The sequence below is a fragment of the Rana temporaria genome, chromosome 1 (assembly GCF_905171775.1).
Source record: "Rana temporaria chromosome 1, aRanTem1.1, whole genome shotgun sequence".
Lineage (NCBI taxonomy): Eukaryota > Metazoa > Chordata > Amphibia > Anura > Ranidae > Rana > Rana temporaria.
Genome location: NC_053489.1, coordinates 203612760 through 203634248, shown reverse-complemented (window position 1 = coordinate 203634248; position 21489 = coordinate 203612760). Strand labels below are relative to the sequence as shown.

At 40.7% G+C, this 21489-nt stretch overlaps 1 protein-coding gene across 2 annotated transcripts in view; it reads left to right on the top strand.

Annotated features, from left to right (window-relative positions):
• Positions 1 to 21489, top strand: part of LOC120935726 — a 57973-nt gene that overhangs the window by 18081 nt on the left and 18403 nt on the right. For both annotated transcript variants that reach the window (XM_040347788.1, XM_040347787.1), the window contains exons 2-4: positions 5222 to 6162; positions 17921 to 17984; positions 21242 to 21335. In XM_040347788.1, coding sequence (XP_040203722.1) covers positions 5222 to 6162; positions 17921 to 17984; positions 21242 to 21335 — 1099 coding nt within the window. The remainder of the gene's footprint in view (positions 1 to 5221; positions 6163 to 17920; positions 17985 to 21241; positions 21336 to 21489) is intronic.

Genomic DNA, 21489 nt, shown 5'->3' with positions numbered 1-21489 from the left:
ACGCGAGATACGCTTGAGACATATGTTGCAAATAGCAACGGTGCAATCTGATGCACATGTCTCAAAAAAGGACCACACCAAAGAACTTTTGCAGTAACGCTGAGACACAGCAGCGCCCTGCACAGGCGTAGCTCTGCAATGTAATGCAGTTGGTGTGCTGCCCTTAAGCTGTGCCCTGGAGGGCATCCTGCCTCTTTGGAGATGTGCCTGTGCCTCCTCCTCCTCCTCTCTCCTATCAGGCACCCACGTAGTCAGTGACCTCATCATCCCCTCCCTCCTCATCACTGTCGAAAACCTGGCAGTATGCTGCAGCTGGGGGAACATGACTGCCAGATTGCTGTCCCTCTTGGGCACCCCCTCTCTCTGGGCTCACATTACTGCCTTCCTCTATCTGTGTTCCATCATCGGAGCCTTCAAAATGCTGCGCATCTTCATGCAGCATGTACCCAACACTGTGTTGAAAGAGTTTGGGGGACTCCTCAGGAGGACATGATGAGACTAGGGAAGGAGTTAGTGATGCCATTGAGCAGAGGGAAGAGGACGCCTTGGCAGCTAATTTGCCAAGTACCCTGAGCCTGGGTGAGAGAGGATGAGGACGAGGATGAGGATGGCTTGGTCATCCACTCTACCAATTTGTCTGCATGTTGAGGCTCAACACGGCCAGCTCCCGAAAAGGACGAGCGTGTGCAACGGTCACGTGCTGAAGAAGATGCACCGTGTCCACCACCAGCACTGTTGCCTCTAGATGCAGAGCCTACTTGCCCTCATGACTCTCTGCCTCTCTTTGTTGTCCTTCCAGACATTATAATGGCCTGCAGAGGACAAAGTCAGTACACACACCTCGTAGCTTTAGGTGCAAACTGCAGAGGACACGTGCAGTACACACCAAGTGGGTTTAGGTGCAAAGTAATTAGCACACTTGCACTATACACCAAGTGGGTTTAGGTGCAAAGTAATGAGCACACTTGCAGTATACAAGAAATGGGTTTAGGTGCAAAGTAATGAACACACTTGCACTATAAACCAAATGGGTTTAGGTGCAAAGTAATTGGCACACTTGCACTATAAACCAAGTGGGTTTAGGTGGAAAGTAATTAGCACACTTGCACTTTAAACCAAGTGGGTTAAGGTGCAAAGTAATGAGCACACTTGCACTATGCACCAAGTGGGTTTAGTTGCAAATGAATGAGCAGCACACTTGCACTATCCACCGAGTGGGTTTAGTTGCACTGAGCACACAGGCAATACAACACGTGAGAACACTGCAGCTAGCACAATCACAAAGTAATGAGCAGCACACTAGCACTATGCAACAAGTGGGTGTAGTTGCAAATGAATGAGCAGTACACTTGCACTATCCATCAAGTGGGTTTAGTTGCACTGAGCACAGGCGCAATATTATACAACACGTGAGAACACTGCAGCTAGCACAATCAACTGCCTGACAGATTAGGAAGGACTAATCTAACTATACTATACAGTGTATAAATATATGTACAACTCCTGGGATGTATATATATATATATATATCCTCTACACACTGTAAATTTAACTAACTAGCCTGCCTGCTCTATCTAGCTAGAAAAAAAGACAATCTCTCTCTCTCTGTCTGATCTTTAACCAGCGCTGGAACACACTACACAAGGCCGCCCAGCAGGAGGCCTTTTATAGTGTGGGGCGTGTGCTAAAGCCCTGAGCCATAATTGGCCAAAGCCACTCTGGCTTTGGCCAATTATTGCTCTCCGTTTTTTGTGCGCTGTGATTGGCCAAGCAAGCGGGTCATAGTGCATGCTTGGCCAATCATCAGCGCGCAATGCCGCAGTGAATTATGGGCCATGGCGCGTCACTCGAATTTGGAGCGAACAACCCGTTTTGTTCGAATTTCGACGAACAATCGAACAGGCAATGTTCGAGTCGAACGTGGGTTTGAGTCGAACGCGAAGCTCATCCCTACTCATGATCCATGTTCCGCTGAATGTGTCAATCTGCTTACTGGGGCCTGGTGGGCTCCCTGGCTCACCGCCAAGCGACCAGAATTAGGACTCCTATTTTATGCCAGGAAAGCTTTACTAAAATGGAAACAACCAGAGGTACCCACTTTGAATTCATGGAAATCCTTGATCAACTTGGCGGTGCCATTATACAAAGCGGCCTATCTCGCCAGATGCTGCCCAGCTAAGTTTGAGGAATTCTGGCAAGTGTGGTTGGAATGAGACGCCACAAACGCAACATAATAGGATCTAGATCCCTAAGTTTGTTTACTTGCCTTGTAGCGGTGAAGACCCAATATTGCTTAATACTGTCATGTACTGTACACTGTATACACTGTATAATACTGTACACCTAGATGCATTTTCCCTAACCTGACCTTCCCTCACTGAAGTGATCAACTGAAGCATAAGATCCGTTATCCTTCTCTGTATTCCTTCCATCTGATGGCATGAGCAGTTTAAGGTTGTAGTAGTTTCAATAGATGTATTAGAACTTATAGAATAGTTACAATGTATGTTACCCAAGCCGGGGTATGCCCAGTGGCTTTATTTTGTAACATTTTTTTATTTTATTTTTCCCAAAAAAACTCAAACCGTATTTAAAAAAAAAAAAGTCAGTGTTTCTGATTTGCTTACTTGTACCTGTTCATTGCCTCAAAGTGCTGAAGCCATTAAATCAGCATGGTAGCCAGACATCTCTAATTTTCAGAGGGATAGGTTAGCCATGGCAGCCTTCATATTCTCTCAGTACATGTTTCTTTTAAAGGAGCTATTGAAAGTATCCAGTAGAGTGGTGACCTTCTCCCCTTTTACATTTTAGTGCTTGGTGTCTGTGTGGGTAAGCGCTAGGCCCAGGAACTTTATATTAGAATGGGAGGGGGGCCTTAAACGGAAAAGGGATAATCACTTTTTGAGCTGTGTTTTAGGAGCACAATCAGGATTAAAATTAAGTACTGTCATATAGGAACTGCCTATGAACCTCTATTCATCTTCATGATGAATGGAGGTTACCGCAGGGTTCATCTCCTGTCAATGCTGGTCTGCAGATCAGTAGACCAATGCTGACGTGGTGTGCCCTGCGGTAATCTGCCTTCATCATAAAGATGAACAGAGGTCTTTATGGTGATTAGATCTGCTATTTAGCAAAGGGGACATTACTTGCTCTCTAGATTATCAAGATAGATAGAAAATTTAGGTTTGATAATTGTGTGTGTAGGGGGTGCCCCATGGATAATATGGGCAAGAAACAGACCAGCATATGAAGAAGAGAATGCAAAAAAGTAAAAAAAAATTTTTTTTATTCCATATAGAAAGTTCTAATTATACATGAACATTAAAAACATGAAAAGGAACAAAAAGCTAGAAACACAGCTGCTACTGATTGTCAACACGCTACACTTTTTAAACATCCAAGTATAGAAAGAATTGTGATTAGACCATAACCGACATGTTTCGGATAACGGCAAAAATGATTTTTCTGTTGTTTCTGGCATGTTTATTTCCTTCTTAGGTTTAAAGTAGGAGCATGCCGATATATTTCTATTTGAAAAGGAAATGTGTGTGTTTTTGTGTGTGTGTGTGTGTGTGTGTATATGTATGTATATATATATATATATATATATATATATATATATATATATATATATATATATATATATATATATATAATGTGTGTGTATGTATGTGTGTATATATATATATATATATATATATATATATATATATATATATATAAATATAAACTTGATATTTAAGTAAACATAAATACAGTAATTGGACTTGGATTAAAAAAAAAGACTGAAATTGCATGATAAAGTGTTTCAAGTGTTTAATACTCACAGATACATTTTCCTTCAAAACATAGTAGTGCACAACATCATTGCAGGAAAAGTATATAGAGGGGATTCCCAGGCATGCCAATCACAGAATTCAAACAGTAATTAACGGTGGTGAAAACGTTCACCTCCTAATTATTGCTTATGGTAAGTAATCTTGGTATTTTTCACAATTAGAAAGGTGGTCACAGCGGACTCAAACAAAACGGCTGTAGCGGCAAACCAGGGCTCACAGAGGGCAACAGGGAGATACCAAAGGCACAAACCTGATGGGTACAGGGATTTGATGTAAATTGAATAAGTTGAATAGGTTTGATAATTTTTGGTTTATATAAAAAAACACAATTCTGTTCTATCAAACAAAAAAAAACTTTTTACATAAGGACAACTTTAAACCCTGGGTTTTTCAAATACCCAATCTCATTAATTGCAATATTTGATATTTTTTTCAGTCAATATTTGATTTTAATGACTGCCCAACTTCTCCAACTATTACAAAGTGATTGAACTCCCTTGTGTTCATCTAAAATTAGACGTTAGTTGTGGATGGAACTGACCTTTAAATTGCCTTAAACCTGTTGGGATATTGTAAAGTAGCACAAGGGTAAAATGTTTTAGCACATTGTTGAATAATACTTTAAATGTACTTTTTAAATTGCACTTCCTCATGAATTCAGAGCTGGGATTACTTAATTCTCTGTAATGGAATCTGTCCAGTCAAACACAGCTTGTCACCGGCTCCCCTTGGTGGCTTTGTAACTGTGCACTTTGCATGTTTGGGTTCATTGCTACACAGTAGGAACAATATTATCTGGGGTAATATGTGAAGATTTCTTCTGTTTTTCTCTGTAGCAATGCCAGTTTTCCATTTGTCTAAGCAGATAACCAGCCAGTCTGACAGTTTTATTTTTTAAATGCATTCCCCATATTGTAGATGTTAACCAGATGTCTTTTTAAGTCCTGCATTTTTGTTCCCACTTTTGCCAGTGAAAGTTATTTTTGTTAGATGAAAGAGATGTTCCCTTAAATGAAACGGACACATCCGATGCTTGGAATGCTCTTTTGTGGTGTGATCAGTGGGCTTTGTGTTTATTATTGCAGCACAAATATGAAGCTATATTGCAAATTGTTTATGTGCAGTTCTTTATTTTATGATGCCAAGGGAAAACACAAGCTAAAACTGATCTCCTGAAAAGGTTTGCATTAATCTGATATGTTATCATAAACATTTATTTCATTCTTTACTTATCAAAACTGACCGGTTAAATGGGGAGGTACTCATACAGTACATTATACATCAAATTCCTTCTGCTGGCTGTATTGAATTCTAGTTACTCAAAGTTATAATGATTTTTTTAATGTCAAATGTTAAAAAACCTTCTGTTTATGTTGTAGGTGTATTATGGATGTGGTGCTGTCATGGACCCTACAGGTAAAGACCTCATAATGTCTCCGGGCTTCCCTAACAACTACCTTCCTGGCTCTCATTGTTTGTGGCAGATTTTCATACCTCCTGGCTCCAGCATAGAGATGGAAACTCTGGACTTTGACATATATGAGAGTACAAGTGAGAGTGATCCAGCTACCGGCTTTTCATCTTCTGACTTTAGTTACCATTTAGCTCACAAAAGAGCTATGGAACAAACTACTTTGCCAAATGATCTAGAAGTGGTTTCATCAGAACAGTCGGATTACCCATATGAGGCCTTTAACAAGGTTATTACTCCAGAGAGATGGGATGGGATGAACAATGGCATAAAGTCCATATTAAAATCTCAAATTTTGAACAGCAACCAAAATACTTTGAGTGAAGGGCCAGGTACACCACGAACAGGGCTGCTTTCTATAGTTACACAGAATTCTGATGGGCCTTCTCCAAACTACAACAAACCTATGAATCTTCTGGCCTCCACTTCTAAAGTAACAACAAATGTCTTTCAGCAGGTGAGTGAAGATGCAACATCCCCATCTATAAACATTGGAACTGACCCCTTCACTACTTTGCCTCCAGTGCTGGATGTTTGCCCGCTGGATGTCCTCTACATCACCGACCTTGTCACTTACTCCTCACGCTTTTGTGGATCAGATTCTCCCCTAAACAAAAATCTGACCTTTGGGTCTCCTGTTGAAATGACTGAGGTGGTTTTGGAGCTAATTACAACCACCAACCGTGGCCGAGGTTTTGCCCTTCTCTTCACTTACCATAACCAGTCACTGGTGACTGCACTGGGTGTTCAGGAGAGCCGTGCAAGGGAAAATATTGTGCTACTAGCTGTGGTTGCTGCTGCAATTTCATTTATTTTCATCTTGGTGCTGGTGCTTTGCTTGTCTTATAGGTAAGATTCTATTTTTAATTTTGAGAAAATTACCTACTATGGTGCAATTTATTGATGTGATATTTTGCTGGGATCACATGGTACTGAAGTACCATGCAATCTGGTTGCAGTCATTTGTTAGTGTTGGTTAGGTCTCAAGTGTGAATGGGGAGCAAGTGTGTTCAATTTGGTGTTATCGCTCTCACTCATTTATACTGGTCACTTGAAGTTTAACATAACGACCCCAAAACACACAAGATGACCACTGCCTTGCTAAAGAAGCTGAGGGTAAAGGTGATGGACTGGCCAGGCATGTCTCCAGACCTAAACCCTATTAAGCATCTGTGGGACATACTCAAACCGAAGGTGGAGGAGCTTAAGATCTCCAACATCCACCAGCTTCATGATGTCGTCATGGAGGAGGACTCCAGTGGCAACCTGTAAAGCTCTGGTGAACTCCATGCCCAAGAGGGTTAATTAAGGCAGTTCTGGAAAATAATGGTGGCCACACAAAATATTGACACTTTGTGCCCAATTTGGACATTTTCACTTAGGAGTGTACTCACTTTTGTTGCCCGCGGTTTAGAGATTAATGGCTGTGTGTTGAGTTATTTTGAGGTGACAGCAAATTTACACTATTATACAAGCTGTACACTCACTACTTTACATTGTAGCAAAATGTAATTTCTTCCATGTTGTCCTATGAAAATATATAATAAAATATTTACAAAAATGTGAGAGGTGTACTCACTTTTGTGAGATGCTGTATATAATATTCATTGAACGACATACTGGGTAATTATACATTTAATTATGTTTTGTTCAGCATGAGTCATTTTTGTGCTGCTTTTGAAAGCTACAAGGAAGGCCTTCATGTGTAAACAGAGTGTTGCCTTTCCATGGATTGCATAATTCATGCTGCTTGTTATTTAATTTTACAAAAAATGTAGTTTTGAACTCCAGACAAATATTCACTGAAACCAGACGTTCTCTCTTGCTAGAGGAAATGACATAACATTGTAACGGTAAGCAAAAATTTGATTATGGAAAAAGTATACCTGTCATAAGAGAAATATACACATAGGCTGCCATCCCTGACCTCGTTTTGAAAATGCTAGTTGCCTGGCAACATCTAGCTTCAGTCTTTGAGTCACAGACCTTGAAAACACATTCAACAAATGAGTCTCACCAAAATCAGAAATCCTTTTTCTATACAGAGTCAGGGACCAGCACTACTGAAGCCAAAGTGTCAGTGCAGAAGCCAAGTAGCTAACATTTAGGGTTTAGAAATTGTGGCCTACATATTTTTATTGCCAGATTTCTTTTCATATACACTATGGGCCGGATTCACAAACCGTTACGCCGGCGTATCAGTAGATACGCCGACGTAACTCGGAATCTAAGCCTGTCATAAGTTTAAGTGTATGCTCAAACTGAGATACACTTAAACCTAGCTAAGATACGACGGCCTGCGCCGTCGTATCTTAGGGTGCAATTTTTCCGCTGGCCGCTAGGTGGCGCTTTCGTTGATTTCGGCGTAGAATATGTAAATTACTAGATACGCCGCTTCACGAACGTACGCTTGCCTGTCGCAGTAAAGATACGCCGTCTCCGTAAGAGATACGCCGCGTAAAGATTTAAGATGCCCCCTAGGTGGCGTAGCCAATGTTAAGTATGGCCGTTGTTCCCGCGTCGAAATTTGAAAATTTTACGTCGTTTGCGTAACTCGTCCGTGAATGGGGCTGGACGTAATTTACGCTCACGTCGAAACCAATGACGTCCTTGCGGCGTACTTTGGAGCAATGCACACTGGGAAATTCCACGGATGGCGCATGTGCCGTTCGGGGAAAAACGTCAATCACGTCGGGTCACCCAAAATTAACATAAAACACGCCCCTCATCCTCATTTGAATTACGCGCGCTTACGCCGGCCCCATTTACGCTACGCCACTGTAACTTAGGAGGCAAGTGCTTTGTGAATACAGCACTTGCCTCTCTGACTTACGGCGGCGTAGCATAAATACGATATGCAGCATCGCCGTAACAATGCACGCCCCTACCTGAATCCGGCCCTATCTGTTTTTTGACTACTACAGTTACTATGATCCCTTTTTTTGTTTTTTTCCGCTTTAGAGAATTCTGGTCAAGAGACTTATTCAACTTTACGTTAATTTTCTGTCTCGATCCCAGTTTCACATCAAGTGGTATTTCTTCATTATATATATATATATATATATATTTCTGCGTACAAAATATTCAAAATAAAATTAAATTAGAAATCTGAATACCCCCTTTCCCACTATTTCTTGTTTTCAAGATTATTTTCCTCTATTCTAGTCTTACCCTACCCTTTTTCTCCCCCTTCCCCACCGAATGGTTTGTTCTCTTCACTTTCTTATTTCAATCCCTGCCATCTTCCGTAATTTTTTTAAGATATTTCTCCGATATCTTAAATTCTGTCCATCTTCCCCAAGTACTCCTATATTTTTCGGATTGCCCTATTTCTCAGCTAAATAAGTATTCCATTTTACTGTAATATTCAATTCGTTCAAACCAGTTGTTTATATTTGGTATGTCTGGGCACAGCCACTTCTTTGGTATTGGTCCTTTTGTGTCATTAAACAAAGTTGGAATTAGTTTTCCCCCTTCCCTTTGTAGAGCATGATGAGCAAGGCTTCATACGACGTCATCACCGCCGCCTCAGCCTTGACCTTTGCATTCGGAGTTTGGGGAAATAACTGCCAATGGAGATGCAGCAGTTGAGATGCAAAATAGTAAACTCTCAGATCCGGTATCGCCAAACTCCCAAAGCCAACGGCAGTTTCAGAGTAGCTAATGATAATTTGGGAGTATGGGAACCCTATAAAGTCAATACCTTTTTTGGCAGATACATGGGGGAATTGGACAATATATATAGGAATTTAGGGAAGAATATAATTTTAAATAAGTTTACCCTCCCAATGAGAGTAAGTGGTAGGGCCTGCCATATCCACACCTTATACTACAACTTTCAACTTGTTTTACTAGGTGCCAATGATGTCACACAGCCTTCCCATAATGCAGCAGTTGAATCTTCCACATCACCACATGTCTATTGGTAACTTAGTATCCTAACATTTGTCCCATACTAAGTGTGTCCTAACATCTGTCCTATATTCCGCAGGAAGATCAATGGTTTCAGAGTCTTCTTGGTGCTTAAAAGTTTGCGATCCAAGGCATTTTGAATTTAAAAATAGCATCCCAAATAAATGTTCTTGACCACACATTCTCATTTGTGAACGCTGACTTGACCTAGTTTCTAAGTTTTTCAATTTGGCCTTGATAAAAGCATTAGATTTAGAGAGGAACTACAGTCTGCTTACAAAATTTGTAATAAAAACATCTTTTCCATTCTGACGCTTCCCTCCAACCACTTTTGCATATTATTTTATATATATATATATATATATATATATACTGTGATTCTGTACTTGCCAAATATGCTGCAGAAATCTCCCTCCACTGAGTCTGGCTTCAGCCATTTTAACTTTTTGGCAGCTGAAACTGCTGCCTGTTCACTTCCTGGATTTAAACAGAGGCACACACACACACCACTGCTTGCCGGCACATTTCTCTTCTCTCGATGAATACTCATGGATCTCTGCAGTCTCCTGTTATCTCGGCCTTCATCCAGCCCCCTCCAGCTCTGCAACTTTCCTTTGCTCTCCTGTGACTCTTCCCTTCTCCAATTCCCAGAACCCACTGTCACTGTGTGTTTTGGAAGGGACTGGGGGCGGGCCTCCTACCAACAGACTATGGGCCAGAAAAGATACTGGGGACCCGGGACATGCTGGCACTGAGACGGGAGGGGTTACCCCGGCAGACAGACCTGGAACCTTAAGACTACTTTTCCAACATCCTCGACTTGACCCGCTCGGGGTCCCACTGTGGCTGTTGGACTGTTTCCCAGGGGAAGTATTGTCATGGACCTTGGAATGCGGAAGTGTTCCTCCTTGAAATCTGTTACACAGTGGGGGGGTCTTCTGCTCTGTCTTAAGGCTCCAGACAGCTCCATTGTTCTGTGTCTGGCTATTGTGTACATTGATTGCCCCCCTGGGGCTTCTGTCTCATTACACATAGCAGTCCTTCTATTCAAGCTATCAGACCAATCCCTGCTGACTCATTTTCAAGTCCTCATTTGCATGGCTAAGAGGACCTGAAGGAGAACTGCATGTACTTTACAATTGACCAATAGGAAAGCGGTTGTTGGGGGCGGGATGTTCCAAATTCTGTATAATAGTGTATTGTGTGCTTCCAATAAAGGTCTTCCTGTTTGAACTTACATACAGCCTGCCTGGTGTTTTGTTCTAATGAATTCCGAACGGCACATAGCTGTAGTTCGGATCCCGGAGCCTTGGATGACCAAACCATCAGACGTTGCAATCTGATACAATAGTAGCAGAGGAGTGTCGGGAGAGCGGAACCGAGCGAGCAAGGGTCTCGTTACAAAGCATGACAATGAAGGAAAGATTGTGCATGCTGGTAGATTTCACAAGTCCGACAAAAAGTTCTTGCTACTGCTGTTGCTAGCTTGCTTTTGTCAATTGAGTCATTACATTGTTCACCCTTCTTTTCAAGGGTGTTAGGTGTCAGGTGTTATATAAGAGAGAAAGTTAGGTAATACCAGCTAGATTATAAATGCTTGCTGGTAGCCTTTGGAGCAGTATTGCTTAGATACATATTGCTTTCCAAGACAAAGTGGTCCATCTACTAGTCGCTGGTGTTCTAGGTGTGAGCTGCACATTTCTGAACTGCAGCTCCCACACTTGTGTCCACATTTATGAGCAAGAAAACTTTTTATCGAAATTTGTAAATGTTACGCTATTCAGGAGCCATAGAAGTATAATGTCATACTGTGCCCTTTTCTGCAAATCCTTTTCACCTGAACGTTTTCTCTGAAGGTGATGTCTTTGGGAGTTCCCAATTTGACATTCCTTGATTAGTAAAGCACATAACGGCAAGAGAATCACAAAAATATTGGCACAGAAAAAGAAAAACTCAGGGGATAGCATCAGTCAAGCAAGTGTTACCCGAAGAACCATGTCAACAATATTTGGCCACCAGATTTTACTGGTGTGACAGTCGTAAGAGTGGCTGACTCGGACATCAAAACCCTGCCTTTCTGACCTTTGTACAGGTTCTAGGGGGTGGAGGCTCACTATTGCCAGATTTCACATCACCAAATTTAGAAGAGGGTTGCCCATTACAAAATCAGTTGGATAATAACCCTAGGATAATGGAAAGGTACCCTGTAATCTTTTTTGTGGTTTCCTGCTTCGTCTGGCATGTGGTTTAGGTGGCAAATATCCAGATTTTGCCATATGTGTGCTGAAGTTTAAAGGTCTTCTCTTTTTCTGTGACTTTATAATTCTGCTGATTTTACATAATTGATCAAATTTTATTTTAATGAGTTGCCATCTGTTAAATGTGTTTCTGTACAAGATCATATACAACATTTTCCTCTGTTTTCGCGTTTTATGTAGTCATGGAAACATTGGGCACATATCACAATTGGCCAATAATTTTCTAGTCAATGACACAAATATAATGACTCTGTAATGATAAAACAGAGTTGGCAGCAAGGCATCCACTTTAGTGTATTGCACTTAGCTGTGTGTTTTTCTCACAAGCCATTGGGTTTAAGCAGACTACCAAGGAGGCATATAGAGGGCATAGTCCGTGCTGCCAGTTATTGTCTTTTCTGGCTCATCTGTATATCTTACAAAGAGATACTGGACTCTGCCTTGTTTACTGTGTGTTGTATCTGAAAGGGTCATTTGTTAGTTAGCCAGAAATTCTAACCTTATTTGGCCAGCGTTAGCTAGTCTAAAAGAATGCCTTCCTTCATCCTCTGTGGGTAATGTCGTTGTACAGAACCAAGGACCAAAAGAATTCCACTCGTGGAATGCCATCATTCTCGGCCTATTTCTCAGTATTTATTTTGTCTATATGAGTGATCCTTTCATATTTCAGAAAGTATACATTTTGACAAATCGGAGGCCCCGTTACAAGCTCCTTTTAGTACAAAGCATCAATGTATGTGTATTGACTACTACTTCTGATGACATTTTAGAATTGTTTTCAGGCATAAACAGTGTGGCTTGCAGAGTGAAGTAATGAAAATGGGGTGCACCATAGCCACCAGTCAGTTGGGTTTACTCCAAATAGTGAAAGCTTTGACCAATCTTTTAGTACTGAATAAGGCTAAGTAATAAGAGGGCTGTGTGCTCTTTACTGTAATGCAGGGGTTGACAAATTTGCTTGGAATCTAGGAGCCAGCTAAAAAAGTTAAGAGCCAGAAAACGCGCCCCGTCCCAACGAGCTTGCGCGCAGAAGCGAACACATACGTGAGTAGCGACCGCATATGTAAATGGTGTTCAAACCACACATGTGAGGTATCGCCGCGATTGGTAGAGCGAGAGCAATAATTCTAGCCCTAGACCTCCTCTGTAACTCAAAACATGCAACCTGTAGAGTTTTTTAAACGTTGCCTATGGAGATTTTAAAGGGTAAAAGTTTGACGCCATTCCACGAGCGGACGTAATTTTGAAGCGTGACATGTTGGGTATCAATTTACTCGGCGTAACATTATCTTTCATGATATTAAAAAAAATGGGGATAACTTTACTGTTGTCTTATTTTTTAATTAAAAAAAGTGTAATTTTTTTCCCAAAAAAAGTGCGCTTGCAAGACCGCTGCGCAAATACGGCGTGACAAAGTATTGCAACGATCGCCATTTTATTCTCTAGGGTGTTGGGATAAAAAATATATTAGAGGGAAGAAGATGGCAGTGAAAAATTACATTAGAATTGCTGTTTGAATGAATGAATGAATGACTTGTATAGCGCAACTCATGCAAACTGAATCGCCTCTGGGCGCTTTTTCCAGCCAGAGTCTGCTTGGCTGGTGCGGTCATTTTACCCCGTAGGATCATGACACGCTTGGAACACACAGTCATACACACAGATATATATATGTTTAACTTGTAATGCTTAATTTGTAATACCAACGGCCACCACCAGATGGCGCCAGCTTACACATCTGGTGGTAATAACTTGTAATACCAACGGCTCACCACCAGATGGCGCCAGCTCACAAAAAAAAAAAAATTTTTTTTTTTTGCCCCCCCTTCCAAGCCAAGTCGCCAGGACCCTATTTCTAGTCGCCATGGCGACCTGGCGCCCGGGATTTGTCGAGCCCTGCTGTAATGTACGTTATTTATCTATACTCTGCATTGTGAGAAGCAGCATGTGCAACTGGCTGTGTTTGCATATAACAGTATAGGTTTAAGACAGTATGCAGTGAGCATTGCCGCACCACTTGGATTGTATTTGGCAAATGTCTTTTATCTCAGAGTGGTACATAGGTTAGTACAAAGGGTAACCGTTTTTGCCAAACATACACACTGGTAACATACAAGTAGTCACACGTTCAAAGTGTATGTGAAGCTATAACCTTTTTTTCTAGTTCTGGGCAGAGTGTGGCAGGATTAGAACCTTTAGTTGGCTTTTTATTGGTGTGCCCCTGCTGTAGAGATACACAATCTCTACATGTCCTGGTGACTATTGCCACTGAGACCAAAAGTGATGGAAATTTCTGAATTTTACATTTGTCCCCCAGGGCCAGAGGAAGGGATAAATCTTCCAATAAGGACACTTGTTCTGGTAACGGCTGTCTAGATGAGGATTCCCTCATTTGGAAAAGTCTTCCTTCCTTCCTTCACTTCCCGTTGTGTCTTCGGCATATTAAATGAAGGGAAATGACAGGAATAGGACACACACACAGCAAAATGGAACTTGACAGAGGGTTTTATCCCATTTTTACTCGGCCAATAGCTAAAAATAAAAGTTTGACTATATATACACTTTAAATTAGAGAGGCGTAAGCACGATAAACTACTACACATGAATTTTGCAATTGTCAGTCACAATTACTGGAGCATCATTTTATTCAACTATTGGGACTTTGCTCTATATACTTGGACTTTTTCTGCATCTTGCACTTTATTCTTACACATGGCACTTTGTCACCATATTGCACTGAATGGGGCAGATCCACAAAAGAATTACGCCGGCGTATCTCTTTATACGCCGCATCATTTCAAAATTTGCACGCCGTATCTTTGTTTTGTATCTACAAAACAAGATACGACGGCATCTCCGATCGATCCGACAGGCGTACGTCTTAGTACGCCGTCGGATCTTAGGTACATTTTTTCGGCGGCCGCTAGGTGGCGTTTCCGTCGAATTCCGCGTCGAGTATGCAAATTAGCTTGTTACGGCGATCCGCCAACGTACGTCCGGCCGGCGCATTTTTTTACGTCGTTTGCGTTCGGCTTTTTCCGGCGTATAGTTAGCTGCTATTATGAGGCTTACTCAATGTTAAGTATGGCCGTCGTTCCCGCGTCGCCTTTTGAATTTTTTACGCCATGTTGACACATTTTTGGGACCATTGTCATTTTCACACTAAAAAGTGCTATAAAAATGCTTACTGTGAAAATGACAATTGCAGTTTAGGAGTTAACCACTAGGGGCACTGTAGGGGTTAAGTGTGACCTCATATGTGTTTCTAACTGTAGGGGGGCGGGGCTGGATGTGTGACGTCATTGATCGTCTTTCCCTGTATCGGGGAACAGACGATCACTGACACTGACAACACAGTAAAGAACAGGGAAGGTGTGTTTACACACCTCTCCCCGTTCTTCAGCTCCGGTGACCGATCACGGGACACCGGCGGAGATCGGGTCTCGCGGTCACGGAGCTTCGGACTGGGTCACGAGCACACCGTCGGCGGCGCGCTCGCGACCCCGCGGCTGGGCTTAGAGACATGTACAGGTACGTGATTGTGCCCAGCCGTGCCATTCTGCCGACGTATATCGGCATGAAGGGGTTCTTAAGTGGTTAAAGAGCAACTAATAATTTTTAAAGAGCAACGGCTCCTCCTCTGACCCCCTGTTGACTCACTGACAGTCCCATTCACTTTAAAGGGACGGCTGGTGATGCGGCAGTGACACATCAAGACGAGGGACGTGGCTGCAGCAGGTAAGTGGATGCCCACTAACAGGCCCTGCCATGATGGTTCTGAAATGACAGGTGCTCTGTAAATGTAAGGACTTATTTTTGCTAGTAGAATCTTTAATATTTGCAAACAAAATTAAGGTTTCCTATTTAGAATATTAAGCTGTCTTAAGCTGTCGGGTTAGTAAAAAAGCGATATCATAACCGATTCAATCATACAGTTTGTAGTGTAAAAAGATTTGCAAAACAATGGGATAAAGGAATATTCCTGAACTTTTTTATCTCATGGTTACTATGAAATTGTGAGAATGCATCAATGCAGTGCATGTTATCTCAGCTTTCAGAGCTTGGATTCATTGAATGAGTTTACCAACATTTTAAATATTGCAGAACATACAGCCTCATGCTACCTAACTAAGCACCATTTCATGCTGAATAATCTAAATTATTAATGTATCATAAATAGAAAACTATAGATAGATGGATAGATTTTTATTATTTTCTTTATACTCCAAAAGCATTTTATTAAAATAAATTTGATAAACATATTTAAAATCTGATTTTTATTTTAAAATCTGATATTTTTATTTTAATTATTGACTTTTATCCACCCTGCACATGAGTACTGCTCACTTGGCAGAGGCATCATTCAGACAATGCTTTGCATTTTCTCAAGGTATGCAAAGTGTTCTCTGACTGGATGAGGTGGTGATCATGATGTCACTGCTCTTCCCATCCACTTCATCCAGTTAGAGTATACTTTCCTTTCATGTGAAAATGAAAAGCATTCTCTTAATGGTGCCTGGGCTGAATTGGTGATCTACTGTGTTCACTATGCAGCAAGACAGGTGCTTGGCATAGGACTTAGGACTTAGAAGCTAGCAGGGATCACTGTAGTTGGGGCGCCTACTACAGTAAATCTTCCAGGGGGATCGGCCAGGTATGGCATATGCATACTTGCATTGATCCATGCTGGACCAGTGTAACTATGTAACAATATCCATACTTTAAAATTAATCTTTAAGGCTAAAGTTGACACTGGTCTTTTAGGTTAAAAAATCCCCAATGGATTTGGACTTTAAAGGCAGAGATAGGAAAATACTGACTTTTATTGTAAACAATTATCCCAATCTTTTATTAACATCAATGACAATAAAACAATGTAAATCAATGTTTTTCTCTATGTGCAAATCGACTGCAGTACCATTGTATTACAATCATTACAACATTTTTACATTAAACTATTTGTTTAGAGTTGTCATAAAGATACCCAACGCGTTTCAAAGTCAGAAAAGATCCTTCTTCAGGGGTAATATTACAAAGGGTGCAGCACAATCTATAACATAAAATGATAGTTTTAAGGAAACAATACAAAAATGTCATCACATTCTTATCACTTGTAATGTAAGTATAGAATACTTGCGTCATAGAATGCGAAAAGAGTGGAGACAGTCGTATGTTCTGAATAATGTTACAAAACCTGTTCATGTTTGCTGCAATTGTTTGGTGACCTTGCTAAAACAATGACCTCAATACTTCCACATTTTTGACAGATGGAATAAAAGAAGCCTAGATCCAAAACGCTGAAACATTCTGTGAGAATAAAATATTCTATGTCAGCAATAGGGAGCAGTGTTAAAAACACAACATGTATAATACTAATGTTTGAGTTGTGTAATAGACGGTATGTCGTAGTGCTTGTGCACGCAGTATTTTTTTCAGAGGAAATTTTGTGCCCCCCCTCCAAATACCTAGCTACAATGCTTCAAAAAGTATTCATACCCCTTGAAATTTTCCATATTTTGTGATGTTATAACCAAAAATTTTAATGTGTTTTATGTGATAGACCAACACAAAGTGGCACAAATATGTGAAGGGGAAGAAAAATGATAAATGGTTTTCATTTTTTTTTACAAATAAATATTTGAAACGTTTTGGAACTTAATTTCCCATGATGCTCGAATACACTGCAGAGTGCATGAGCATCATGGGAAATGTAGTTCCAAAACATCTGGGGTGCCAAGGTTCGCCATCACTGGTCTAGCACATAAAATCCCAATAAAATACATTTACGTTTTTGGTTGTAACATGAAAGAATGTGGAAAATTTAAAGGGGCATGAATACTTTTTCAAGGCACTTTATATATGTAAGCCTTGACTCCCAATCAAAGTACAACATTCCATTATTCCCTCTGCATCTAACAGTTCAAAGCAGATGCCGATCAATAGATTGTTATGACAGGAACAGACAGATGCTTTGAATTGTGGGTCGCAGGAATCCTCTCAGAGCTCTGTTTAGCTTGAATTGGAGAATATATATATATATATATATATATATATATATAGTTTGTTGGCCGCCCAGGAAGCATTATTTATTTGGGAATAAATCACCTTAACGCATTAATCAAAATGCAGAGAGTTCTATTTAAAAAAAAAATATATATAATATATTATATTTTTTTTCTATCTTTTACTTTAACAGTTCTCTCCTGATAATATATACAGTAGTTAAATTACCATTAGGAAATACTATAAAATATACAGTATTTCTCTTTGCTGTGTTTAAAAAACAATTTAACTTTTTTGATTTGCTTATAGTTTTATAAGGATATGATGCAGGAATATTATGTTTGATAAAAAAAGTACCCATCTTAATTATTTTTCCAGATAGAGATTCAAGTTAGACAAATAACAGTGCTGTTTGTTATGTATTGGCCTTATAGGCAGAAGATATGCCCCAAGAGAGAGCAAAATGACAGCCGGGTCAGACAAGTGACAACTCAGGTGGTAAGTGTTACAAATCTAATCTATTGATTACACATTTATTATTTTAACAAGCAGGTGCTACAGGTTTTGCTCAGCGGACTCATTAGGGATAAAGATTAGACACAGGTGAGTTGCGTCTCATAGAACTGGAAGTATACAGTGGGTATAAAAAAGAATCGCCTCCTTTTTAACCACTTAAGACCCGGACCAAAATGCAGCTAAAGGACCTTGCCCCTTTTTGCGATTCGGCACTGCGTTGCTTTAACTTACCATTGCGCGGTCGTGCGACGTGGCTCCCAAACAAAATTGGCATCCTTTTTTCCCCACAATAGAGCTTTCTTTTGGTGGTATTTGATCACCTCTGCGGTTTTTATTTTTTGCGCTATAAACAAAAATAGAGCGACAATTTTGAAAAAAATACAATATTTTTTACTTTTTGCTATAATAAATATCCCCCAAAAATATATAAAAAATATATTTATTTTACTCAGTTTAGGCCGATACGTATTCTTCTACCTAGTTTTGGTAAAAAAAATTGCAATAAGCGTTTATCGGTTGGTTTGCGCAAAATTTATAGCGTTTATAAAATAGGGGATAGTTTTATTGCATTTTTATTATTTTTTTTTTACTAATAATGGCAGCGATCAGCAATTTTTTTTGTGACTGCGACGTTATGGCGGACACTTCGGACAATTTTGACACATTTTTGGGACCATTGTCCTTTTCACAGCAAAAAATGCATTTAAAATGCATTGTTTATTGTGAAAATGACAGTTGCAGTTTGGAAGTTAACCACAAGGGGGCGCTGATGGGGTTATGTGTTCCCTGAAGTGTGTTTACAACTGTAGGGGGGTGTGGCTGTAGGTGTGACGTCATCGATTGTGTCCCCCTATAAAAGGGATGACACGATCGATGCAGCCGCCACAGTGAAGCACGGGGAAGCAGAGGTCTCCAGCGGCGATTGGGTCCGCTGGTCCCGGAGCTTCGGACCGGGTCGCGGGCACGCACCCGCGACCCACGGCTGGGTACATGTACATGTGCCCAGCCGTGCCATTCTGCTGACGTATATGTGCAGGAGGCGGTCCTTAAGTGGTTAAAATCAAATGTTGTTGCTTTGCAACCTGAAATGAAGAGACACAGTTTTTTGTTTTATCCAGCTCTATTAACTCAGTGCAACTTATAAAATCTAAGTGAAAGATCTAACACTGTGTCAGAGAAAAATAAAAGCAATTCAAAAACACAGAATCGCTGAGTTGGAATAAGGATCACCCCCTTGGGTCAATATTTTGTTGAACCACCTTTTGCTTTAATTACAACCTTTTAGTCTGTTGGGATCTGTCTCTACTAACATTTAGACTTTGCAATATTTGCCCACTCTTCTTTGCAGAACTGCTCAAGTTCAGTTAAATTTGATGGTGACTGACTGTTGCTTGCAGTCTTCAAGTCATTCCACAGATTTTCAGTGGGGTTTAAGCATGTGCTCTGACTAGGTCATGCAAGGACATTCTCCTTTAAAACACTGTGTGGACATTTGCTGTGTGCATTGGGTCGTTGTCATTTTGGAAGGTAAACCTTCCCATTGACAACTTTTCTGGCAGGGGCAGCAGATTTTCCTCAAGATTTTGACTGTATTTTGCCCCATCCATTTTCCTATTATCCTGACAAGTGCTCCAGTCCCTGCTGCAGAGCAACACCCATAACAGGATATTACCACCTCAATACTTTACTGTAGGAAAGGTGTTATTTGGATGGTGAGCTGTATTGGATTTCCTCCAGACAGACATATTGTTTGGTTTAGGCCAAATAATTTAATTTTAGTCTCATCTGATCATAACACCTTTTTCCATTTGGCCTCAGAATTTCCAGGGTGCATTTTGACAAAGTCCAGTCGTGGCTTCATGTGGCCTTTCTTGAGGAGTGACTTTTTTTCTTGCAACCCTCACATACAAGCCACATTTGGTGAAATTGTGGTATTGTCTTCACATTCACCACTCTTTTCTATCCATCTCCTGACTTGTGCTTGTTCACAGCTTTATCCCAGAGATCTTTTGACAGTGTCTTGCCACCCATAGTTGATTGTTTGCTTCAGTTGCACTATCAGGGACTGAAATGCTCCAGGGAATCTCTTTTCATGCTGAGCTAATTAAAATGACCACAGCTGATCACAGTTGAAAGTCAAATGGCTTTAAGTGCCCATAAGAAGATGATTAGCTACACCTGCTCAAGAGTATGAGTCATTTTTAGGAGGGGGTGATCCTTTTTACAACTCGGTGAGTCTGTTTTTTATTTTTTTATTTTGTCCTGACTTGTCCTGGTTGGTGTTCTATTTTTCACTTGAATGTTACAAGTTGCACTGAGTAAATACAATGGATAAAACAAAAACTGCGTCTGTCTTCATTTCAGGCTGCAAAGCAACAAAATTGTATTATTTTAATGGGGGCGATTATTTTCTATACCCACTGTAACTGTTGTTGCAAAGCTAATTGAGTGCATGACACACTACAACCACATAGTGTGTCCTACCATGTTGTGAGACATGCCATGGCCGCAGACAAGCTGGAGCATATTCTAATAATGTTGTTTGGTTTTTTTAATTGACACTCGGAGGACCCTTCTAACATCAACCTAAGAAGTGTGCAAAGAATGCTGCAGGTATTGAAGACACTTGTAGGAGGCTTTTTTTTTTTTTTTAAGTGGGTGGACAGCTTACTTGATCCATTAAAGTGATACTAAAGTCTAATTTTTTTTTTAATAACAAACATGTTATACTTGCCTGCTCTGTAAAGTGTTTTTACACAGAGCAGCCCTGATCCTCATCTTCTTGGGTCCCTCTTTGTTACTCATGGCCCCTACCTCCTGCTAAGTACCCCCAAAGCAAGCAGCTTGATTTGGGGGCACCTGAGCTGCAGCTCTGTGTGTCCATTCGGACACTGAGCCGTAGTTCGGCCCTGCCCCCCTCTCTCTCCTCATTAGCTCACTGACTTTGATTGACAGCAGTTGTAGCCAATGGCACTGCCATCTCAGCCAACGAGAAGAGAATCTTCCCGGCAGCCAAGACACTCCTACAACATTGCTTGATTGAGACAGGCTCAGGTAAGTATTAGGGGGACTGAGGGAGCTGCTTCACACAAAAGTTTTTTTCATCTTAATGCATAGAATGTTTGAAAGTGGGATACTTGACAATAAATTGTACAGCACTAAAAACCTGCAATAACGTTATACTGACTCCCTTTTTCCTTTCTACGTGTGTTTGTGATGCCTATATGTCATTTTTTCAGAATGGAATTCAAAATACAGGCTTGGATGTTAATGAACTACAGCTGGTAGTGACAGAAGATCTTCATAACAGGGTTCTGGAGTCTACCAGTCAAGGTGGGGAGAGCTAGTGCTCTGGTAACTTTGTACAGTACTATGTCATCAAACCAGCTGCTGGGCTAACAAAAAGCAAAGGCATATGTGTAGGTAAGGTGGAAGACAGTACCTTGAGTTTTCCTGTTCAGTGTCTTGATCTGCTGCAAGCGTCGTC